At 40.0% G+C, this 10,062-nt stretch overlaps 1 protein-coding gene across 1 annotated transcript in view; it reads left to right on the forward strand.

The window, feature by feature from the left end:
• The window catches only part of CAMK4 (calcium/calmodulin dependent protein kinase IV), a 196,622-nt gene extending 186,795 nt beyond the window's left edge, over window positions 1–9,827 (forward strand). The window contains exon 12 of the mRNA XM_053911372.2: window positions 373–9,827. Coding sequence (XP_053767347.1) covers window positions 373–813 — 441 coding nt within the window. The 3' untranslated portion in view covers window positions 814–9,827. The remainder of the gene's footprint in view (window positions 1–372) is intronic.
• The last annotated feature ends 235 nt before the right edge of the window (window positions 9,828–10,062 follow it).

Genomic DNA, 10,062 nt, shown 5'->3' on the forward strand with positions numbered 1-10,062 from the left:
ACTTCTCAAATAAACCTGAGAATGGAACTGTTACCTCTATAACACTTATTAAACACCTATGGAACTAGTGTTTCCTGAAACAAATACTTTGGGAAACACAGCCTAAAATTTTTGAAAACCAGTAATCCATGGACAAACTCATTTACTCAGGCTTTCAATTGTCCAGATGATTAAAAAAACAGATGGGCTTGAGGTTAAAGAGATTTTCCTGTTTATTCTCCAGAGTTTTCATATGACAGTCTTGGTACAATAATACTTTGAAAGATCAAACACTAATATATAAAGCAAACTCCCTGAATGCAGAGTCGAGACTGAGCTCAGAGTTGGGGTTTTAGTGGAGGTGACACCTGACACTTTTCTGTTTGTGATCAGGCAGCAGTGAAGGCCGTGGTGGCCTCCTCCCGGTTGGGAAGCGCCAGCAGTAGCCACAGCAGCATCCAGGAGAGCCAGAAGGCCAGCCAAGAGCCATCTCCAATCCATGATGGCAATGAAGATGTTAAAGCTGTTCCGGAAGAAGAGAAAGTTCAGGGAGATGGGGCCCAAGTGGCAGTTGAGAAGGCAGAGGCTGAGCTGATGAAGATGCAGGCCATGGAGGCGATTGAAGAGGCTGCTCTAAATGCTCCCGAGGCCACCAAGATGGTGCCCGAGGCACTAGAGGCTGGGAACCAGCTGGCTGACCCACAAGTGGAGGAGGGCCCAGCAGAGGAAAAGCTGAAGACTGTGGAGGAAGCTGCAGCCCCCAAAGAAGGGCAAGAAAACCCTGCTCTGGGATTTGGAGCTCAGCAGAATGAAGTGATCCTGCCAGAGTACTAGGTTGGCTTCCCCCCAGTCTGGAAGCCAAATCCCGGTACTTGATGCATTTTTGTCCTTCGGCAAGGAAGGTGTGGAAGCATGATATGCACTATAGTAATTCTGTTTTTGAGGTGCAAAAAATACATATATATCAGTTGGTAATACTAACTTCAATGCATGTGACTGCTTTATGAAAAAATAGTGTCTTCTATGGTAAGTAATGGATACCTAATACTGATGAGTTAAATTTGAAATTGCAAGTCAACACAACATAACATGCATTTTCAGGGACCAATAGCACACATTTGAAGTAAATATTAACAAAGGTTTTTTTGCTTTGAAAACCTAACTGTCCTCTACCCTCTGGATTTCCTCACAAGGCGGTCAGTCATCCTTTTGGACCGTTCCTCAGCTAGTGCCAGGCAGTGCTCTGACCTGGGTCCCTGTGCCGGTCACATTTCACTTGTCATGGGTTCCAGCTGTGTACAAGGAGATGGTTATACATTACATGTGTACACGCATTTGGTATGTGCAAAAAAAAAAAGAAATTGAGGCATACTTTACAGGCCATGAAACCATATGCTCCAAAGCTTGTATGAAGAATGCCTTTCTATTGTGTCCTTATTTATATAAACTATGTTATTAATAAGATATCCTTCTGATGGACAACACTTAGGGAGGAATAAAGAATTTTAGGGAAGCAAAGGAGATAAGACCAGGACAAGGCCAGGACTTGAAATAACAAAGATTGACTCCTTGTCATTTTTCAAATAAAATTGATTTATTAATGAGTTTGTACAACTTTAAGGATAGGAGCATTTTTATAGATAAAGTCTATAATTACTGAGTTTCAAATATTTAGAAAAATCTATCCCACAGGCTGGTGCCAAACTTTCTGAATAGAGTGGAAAGAGTATTCCATTGCAAGATCTTCCATTATTGACTTTACTAGAATAAGGAAACATTTTTGTTTATAAAGTATTTTTCCACTTCAATTGGTAGTTATTTAGACATGCTGCTTACAAACTAAAGGTATTTCTGAAAAGCTAGTATATCTCCTCATACTCAGAATCCAAGTGCCCGCATTTTGCAACGTGGTTTAGAATGTCCTCTTGTCAATTTAGGACAGTGAAACTTTTCATTTACCTTAAAAAAACAAAAACAAAGAAACGAAGAATAAAACCGATTTCAAGTCAGACTTGAGAAGCTGTAACATTAGACTTGATACTTTACTATGATTTTTTTCCCAAATTATATTTCTTTGATTTTCATATGAACACTTTTCCCTTATAGAAATCACATGAAAATTCCAAGTACCTCAGACTTATTTCTAGTTTGAAATGAAATAAACATTTTTATAAGATCATTATGCACCACAGTTTAGTACCTTTCCTTAATTTCAAAAGAGAATTATACTCAAAGGACAAGATGATAGACAAGAAAAATGACTATTACATAAAAGTCCTCATCCGAAACAGAGATCTTGAATTCATTCACTGCTATCCCCCTGAGAAGAAAGCAAGCCTAGGACTTCTCATCTTGCGTAGCTCGGAGGCCCGATAGGTCACCGACATAGAGAATATAGCCCTTGATTAAGTCACATCATCTGGGCTCAGAGCAAGCTCATTTTTTTGTTTTATTTTATTAACTAGTAGAGACTACTTATTCTCTTCTTCGGTGTTTCTGTCCTTTCTTCTTCATTCTCTCTCAAAATTTCCATTTTAGCTATTATGAAGGGCTTACTATTTTTAACTGTGAAGAATGACTTTTTTACTAAGCATTAATATTTTCATTTAAAAAGGTCAATTGGTGTACTTTTTCCAATGAGACTTAACAGGTATATACAGTAAGTGCCCCATACATTACAAACAGGAAGGAGGAAGAGAGGGAAAGAATCTTACTAGAGAGTGGTAATTCTTCGGAAAGATCAGAACCTCTCGTCCCTCCCGGCCCACGCCCATGTTGTTCCAAGGGCAGTTCTGTCATTTCGACGCTCCGGGCTGACTTCATGGTTGTCCCCGTGGACTGTGGGAATAGCACAGGAAATGCCAGGGCCAACATGTAAGAATTTTACCCATTTACATGAGTACACGTGCCTAGTCCTTGGTGAATACTTGACGGCGTGAGGGTAATTTCCTTCGTTTTGTTTTGCTTTGATTTTAATCTGTAAATTGCACTCTTTAAAACATCAACGGGAGTTTTAAAGTTTGACTTGTGTGTTAAAGACTAAGTCCTGAGAATGCCTAAATAGTGGCTAATTTAGTCATTACAGTGGAAAACAAGTCAAACTTTCATAAAAATAGGTCATTTCAGCCAAGAGACTCAAAGATTTCATGGAAATACAACCTAAGGATAATTAGGTTAATGTTTTGAAAGCACAGCAAGCATTTATATATTATTGTTTGAAATGGGATGTATTATCTTTCTCAAAGATTACTTAGCTAAATAATGGCAGATAAGCTGTAATTTGACATACTACTTCATAATATTACCCCTAATTGACAACAGTCAAATTATATTTAAAATAAAAGAATTAAGGGAATTTCAGCAAAGAACAATAAATTATGTTTTGCATTTAGACCTGACAGTTATCATATTACATTACTAATTTTTGTTTTCAGAAATGTTCAGATGCACAGCATAACCTAGGCTGTTTTACCATGGAGAAGGCCAGTCTTCACCTCTCCCTTTTAAGAAGACTAGTTGGAATCCCAGTGATTTTTCTCAAACTATAAGAGCTCATTCATTCCATGAATACACAAATAAGGTAGAAGTTAGAATAATATGGTTGTAAAAGTTATCATCTAGAACAAGTGCTCTCTAATATAAGTATGATGCAAGCCACATACGTAATTTTAAATTTTCTGTTAGCCACGTTAAAAATTAGATAAAATTTAACTGCACTTTAATCCGATATATCCAAACTGTTATTCCAACATATCATCAGCATGAAAAATTAATACTTTAAATTTTTATTTTTATACTGTTTTCAAAATCAGGAGTGTATGTTACACCTTTAGTAAGTCAAGCGCTCAAGGGCCACAGGTGGCTAGTGGCTACCGTATTGGAACAGCGCCGTTCTAGAGTATTTTGTTACTTTGTAAGCAAAATGACGCCTGGATGTCTATGCTTAGATTACAGCTGCCTCCGTTTTCCCCCCGGATGAGTTGGTGGGAGGCCAAAAGGCAAGTGTTCCAGACATGTCACAGCCTGAACCTAGTCAAAACTCTGCCTGCCATTCTGCTTATTCCTGTGCTTCAGAGGAGTGTTTCCCACATGCGTTCTAGAGAACAGAGCTTCCCTGGGCTTTGCCAAACTGTTCGCCACAGTCCCTCTAATGCCTTTGGGCCCTGGAATCTCGACTACAGGCTGGTCTCTCCTTAGTACTGCCATGGGGCCAGTAGTATCCTTAGGGACCCATACTTACTACGGGTGAGCCCTGGGTCCCCATGCAGGAAGGGCTGAGCGCAGAATCTTAATAGGGTTTTGTGGGCCTGGCCTAGGCTGGCAGCTTTTTATTGTCGCAGGCAATAGTTCTGTTTAGAAATCTACGAAAGCCTACCAAATTTGCATGGTGAAGATCACACGATGGGGATAAGCTCCCCCAAATGAGAATATGACCGTCAGTGGGCATCTTTTAGGTTTTCTTGGAAGAACTTAATCAACACTGCCATCACACATGAATTCAAAAGACTTTTGGATATTTCTTACATACTGCTGTTTTAGAATAATCCTCAAGGTTCTAGAGCCACTTTTAGTGGCAGACTTAAAAAGAAAAAAACAGTTTGCCTTTTACTGTGACCTCAATTACACAGCATTTTAAACCTATTTTGTAATTTAGCATGTTTAACAATTCCTATTCCCAGTTTCACATGCAAGGTAACTGTCTGTGGGTCACCTACACACCTAAGATTTGAGAGAGTCATTTTGTTTCATAATTTCATAATTACGTTTTTGTTTCACAAAAGCATCTGGTTGCATTTCAAAGTGGAAAAACATATAAATTCCAGAAAAGGCAAAGAACAAAATTAGTAAGCTATTCTGTTTTAAGATTGTTCTTGCAAAAATATGCAAAAAACAAAAAAGTCAACAAAGTGAATCAGTACTAGGTTTTCTTGATGAAAGTCAATGCCACATATAATTGACATAAATAAAAGCAGAGCCAATTGCATAATTCAACGCCATTATGTAATTTACTTGTCATTACAGAGTATTCAGTATACAACTTTAGAAGGTGAAAAGTTTACAGACATTTACCCACATAATACGATCTGTAAATCCTTGTAATTACTGCCTATTAGGTCACATTCCAACTTTCTTAGTGCTCATCACTGATGTGTTTCCGGTCAGGGTTATGGCTAACATCTGCACCCTTACTGGTTAAATGCTGTTTAATGGTTAGACTCTGTGTGTGTCTTCAGTGTTTTTTAAAGCATTTATGCACATATAATCTCAATATTGGTATAATATGCATAACCACACGATAAGCAGAAATGTACCCAATCATTTTCTATAATTTTTTTCAAAGTCCTTTTCTTCCCCTGAAACAACTCAGAGGAATTTTCTGATTCCTTGACAATCAGAGGGGAGAAGAAAAAAGACCACAAGGAGAGATATTAGCTGTCCACCCACGGCAAACAAGTTCAGCATTTTCTTTTTATATCCTGATACAGTAAGGACCAGTTTTTGTCATTATTATACCTTTCAGATATCACCTGACTGATCAGATACTCTCAGCTCACAAAGTCCAACCATTTAAATCCTCATCTTAGAGAGCAATTACAAACTTGACTCATTTATTCCTCCTTGTTTAAAATTCCAATTCCTAAATGCTTGTGATTTACTTGAGAGGATTGGATTGCTTGATGTGAACTTCCTTCAACTCTCAGCTTTTTCTCTGTCACCTGCCCCAGAGGTCCACCTAGGGCAGGATGCAAGTCTGTCCCTGACAGCAGACCAGCTGACTCCTTCACAGGAACCAGACGTCGCTCTTGTGAAGGCTCCAGGCATCTGACCTGGTTGAGCTCAAGCGAAGAAAAGGAAGAAAACCTCTTCCCATGCTCTGATTGAAAGCGATGCTGTGGAATATTGCTGTATCACCATCACTCAGTAATGGGAAGTGGGGTTCCACTGATCATTGCTCTTCCCAATACCATGGTTTGCTACCACTTGTCCCAGACCTTTGCCTTGCTCCGTCTCTCTGGCCATCGGCCTGCCCTCGAGGACTGAGAGACCCTTTCTAAAACCCTGGAAGGAGCACCCCGCACTGGCTGCAGAAATGTGGGGCCCTTGGTAGCCCAGAATTTAGTTTGAAACTAAGCAGCAGTGATGACTATAAAATCACACCATTCTTTTTAGTAGGTCTTTCCGCACATTTTGAAGAAATTTTGATGTGAACATCTTGACCTGGAAAATCCATGGATATGGAATATTTCTGCCCATGGAATCTTTGCTGTGGCTTATTGTATTATGGATGATAGGTATTTCATTTCAGTCAGATTAAATAATAATCTTTATTGTCCATTTAGAAGATCATTTCAAGCTACTCAACTGCAACAGGATCGTGTCAGAATTTTGAGAGCTCTGTCCCCCCTGAGCACACTCACCCCAACACTCGGGTGTGGGAGACAAAAAATTTACTAGGTTTCCTCTTTGTATGTCTTTTCCTTGATACATGGACGGTAGTTAATCCGGTCTGTAAATGATACAAGTACGACTATAAATTGAAAGCTGTCATAACTGCCTCCTTAAACCTGACCTGTCTGAGAGCCCATCATGCGGCTAATATGCAGTAGCGTAGGGTGCAGATAGCGTCCTCATGAGTTACAATTCCGTCCACGTTTACACTGTCAAGGTTACTGTTTATGTCCGAGTCCCTAAGCTCTCTGTTCATGCAGTCTCTCAGTAATATTTCCATGTCCCTCGAAAGCCACAAAAATTCCCTAAGGTCTGTTGATTAAGTAGTTAGGTCCAAACAACACAAAAATAGAACTGCACTCCATGTCTGACAGATGTTGCTGTGTTCCCCTTGAAATTTTAAGATCTCCTCTGAGGTCACTGAGTGGGAACAGCAGACAGGGATTCAAGTGATGCCTTATGCCCAATGAACTCACAGTATCAGGGAAAAGCGATTATTAGGAAAGGGGTCAGGGGCTCTTGTTTGTACTTTTTCTTATTTGAATGCCAATCATCCTTTTATCTGTGGTCTTTCTGATATACATATAAAACATGTGTGCATTTTTTAAAAAGTAATTTTCACATAATTACCTGAGGAAATAAATTTCAATCTCCAAAGATCAGTTTTCAGGAGTCAGGCAAACTATGGTTCACAGACTAAATCTACCAGAGACCTGTTTTTTTTTTTTAATAAAATTTTACCAAACCATGACCATTCTCATTCATTTATATATTGTCTGTGGTTGCGTTCATGCTTCTAGGACAGAGTAGTTTCAACAGAGACCATATGGCCCAGGAAAGCCTAAAATGTTTATCTAACATTTTACATTAGAAAATGAATGGAAAAACCCCCTGATTTTTCATGGCACGCCCTGCCTTTCGTTGGCATGTGGGAATACAGAAGTCCGTGCTCCAGATTTCTTCTCCTTAGCTGAAGGTCCTTACTGCCATTCGTTTCTTAGGAGGTTAGGACAGCTAGTTTCTGTTGCAGACGGTCTCACCACGGTGATGGTGCTGGAAGGGAAACTTAGAAAAGTCTCCCTACAGAACTAAAAATTGCATCATTCCTGAAAAAAACCAAAATTTAGACTGTAAACTGTCTTGGGTGAGAGAGGAATTGAAAAGATTTTTACATTTTGGGAATGTTTTAGAAATACGATCCTCAAAGCCATGTAAATATCTTACACTGGTGCTTTTGATCACATTTCAGTCAGTCTGGAGCTGTCACTTAGTAAGCTAAGAAATAAGAGAGCCCTTTGGTTCTGAATCCGCCAGAATATTTTCAAGTATTTTCTACCATTTGGATTTTCATTTAATCATGTTCAGGAAATAATGGGCCATGTTACATGATCTTCTGTGACAATGACTTGCTAACAGCCAGGTTGTTTATGGAAGACGGCCACTTTTTAATCCTCATGTTTTTCTCAGTGTTATATATTTCAGTTCTTTGAAAACAGGGGGCCTTGAATGAACGTTTTCCTTTACTGTTCTTACATATTTAGAAATCCAAGAAGGATCCTTCTCTTAGTCTCTTTTTGTCACAGAAATTATTTGTTCCATAGTATCTGCCTTAAGGAAAGCCAGTGACCCAGATATTGAGAGATGTAGGCATGCGTGACCTTTGTGTTTGACCTTGAACACCTGCAGCCAAAGGTTACAAATGAGATATTGCGTAGAAAAACCTACTATCAGCTTATTATTAGGAATTCCTAAAATTATATCATGACTCTAATGAGACAACATACTGTCTTCTCTAAACTGTTGCAGCGATTAGTAATATGATGTAACTCTTACAGGGAGAGACCTGGTTCTTCTTGCTGATGCCGTGAAGAAGTACAGGTCTGCAAATCTATTAGTATGCAAGCAGGGTTTATTGGTGATATGTCTGCATGGAAGAGAACAGGCCTTGTAGACGTTGGGGATGGGAGAGGCATAGGTTCAGGGCAACGCAGGGTAAGGGCAGCCAAAGGCCAGGGTGGCAAGCATGCCAGGTCCTTTGTTCTGAGGACTTACATGGTTAGCGGGATGGCAGTGAAGAAGTTATAATATTGATTGACAGGTAAAGATGGTGCCAGCTTTGGGGAGGGGAAAGGCCTGAAAGCACACAGTTCCAAATGCTTGCTTTCTCAGATAGTGGAAAAGATATAGAGAATTTCCAGGGCTTCCCCTGCCTTGGTTTTCCTTCTGGCCGCTCATTCTACCATAACATAACCACTGGGACACACTGTAGAACGCAGGGAAAAAAAGAGATGAATAGTCTGCCAGCTGCTCATGGTTGATGTGTGTAGGGGGGAGACAATTGGAATGGAAGAGGGAAAAGATAAAATGTAGATTAGGGTTCCACATTCCTACTGCTCATTCTTCTTAACTGCTCAGTTTGAAGGCAGTTGTCAATGCATTGAAATTAACATTTCTAGCTTTCTCTCAATATCGGGCACCCTTAGAAATGAATAGACCAAAGTCAATAGCCAATTTTCCTCTCAGAACCATTTTAAACAGTGGAGTTTAGGGGATATGAGGTCGACATCACAAGCACACTGTAAGGAAATGATTTGCTAATTTTGAAGTTTCCAGGAGTAGCCCATCCCGGGAACCCATTTTCTCAGTACACTTTCACTGAGAAAAAGTTCTGTACAATGAAGGAGTCAGAGATGAATTCAGCTACACTAGAAGAGAGCTTTGTAGATGCAGACAAGTAACACAGGTAGCCCGCGCTACATTTAGGCAGGCAGTAAGCCCTCTAGGGATGGAAAGAAAAAGCTCCCTTCTGCCTGGAATGATCGAGGAAAGCTTCGTGGGAACACAGGCTGGATTTGAAGGGTGGGGAGGGTCTTTGCAGGCAGGGAGGAGGAAGGGGTCAAGTTTGGCTGAGAAATGTAGAGTGAAGAAATGCAAGGCAAAGTGAAGGAACGTCTTGGGTTTGAAAGGCTGAAATCTAAGGGAAGTGCTGCTAAGTCTGAACAAGTCTCAGATCCTGTGCAAAGTTGAATTACACAGACCTTGCTCCTTTCTTATTCTGGGTAGACACTCTGCATTTCCTCAGAGTACCTAGCTCTCTGTGATCTCCTACATACTTTACTATGGGACAATTTGTCACATCCCTAAACAGGATAAAAATTACCCAAGACAGCAAAGAAATGTTGGCAAGTCACCAGATGAAGCAAAGACTGCATGGGCTTAGCTAGGTCTCCACTGACAAAGCAGAGTAATGACAGGGATTATGTGGGTAAGTTTTGCAAAACTCCAGTATCTGAATGACTCTGTGACTAGAAATCACCAAACGACTTGCTAAAGCTTTGCCAGTGGAGACCCGCATCAAGGTTACTTCTGCCATAGTTATTTTAACCCTTCAAAATTAATCTGGCTCAAAAAGGCAGTCCCTACAGGAATTGAGACAATTATACCTGCACGTTTAGACTTCAAAAGATAACTGTACAAAAAAAGCTAAGTCTCAGACGATGAAATTTAAAATGTTCACAACCGCTTCCCTCAAACATCAAGCTGGTCTTGTGAAGTCCTTTCTTCTTCATCCCTGTCTTGCCCCTTTACACCCCCTTCTATAAATCCCTTCTTATATCATTCACTGCAGGCAGT

Source organism: Desmodus rotundus, chromosome 1 (assembly GCF_022682495.2).
Source record: "Desmodus rotundus isolate HL8 chromosome 1, HLdesRot8A.1, whole genome shotgun sequence".
NCBI classification, from domain to species: domain Eukaryota; kingdom Metazoa; phylum Chordata; class Mammalia; order Chiroptera; family Phyllostomidae; genus Desmodus; species Desmodus rotundus.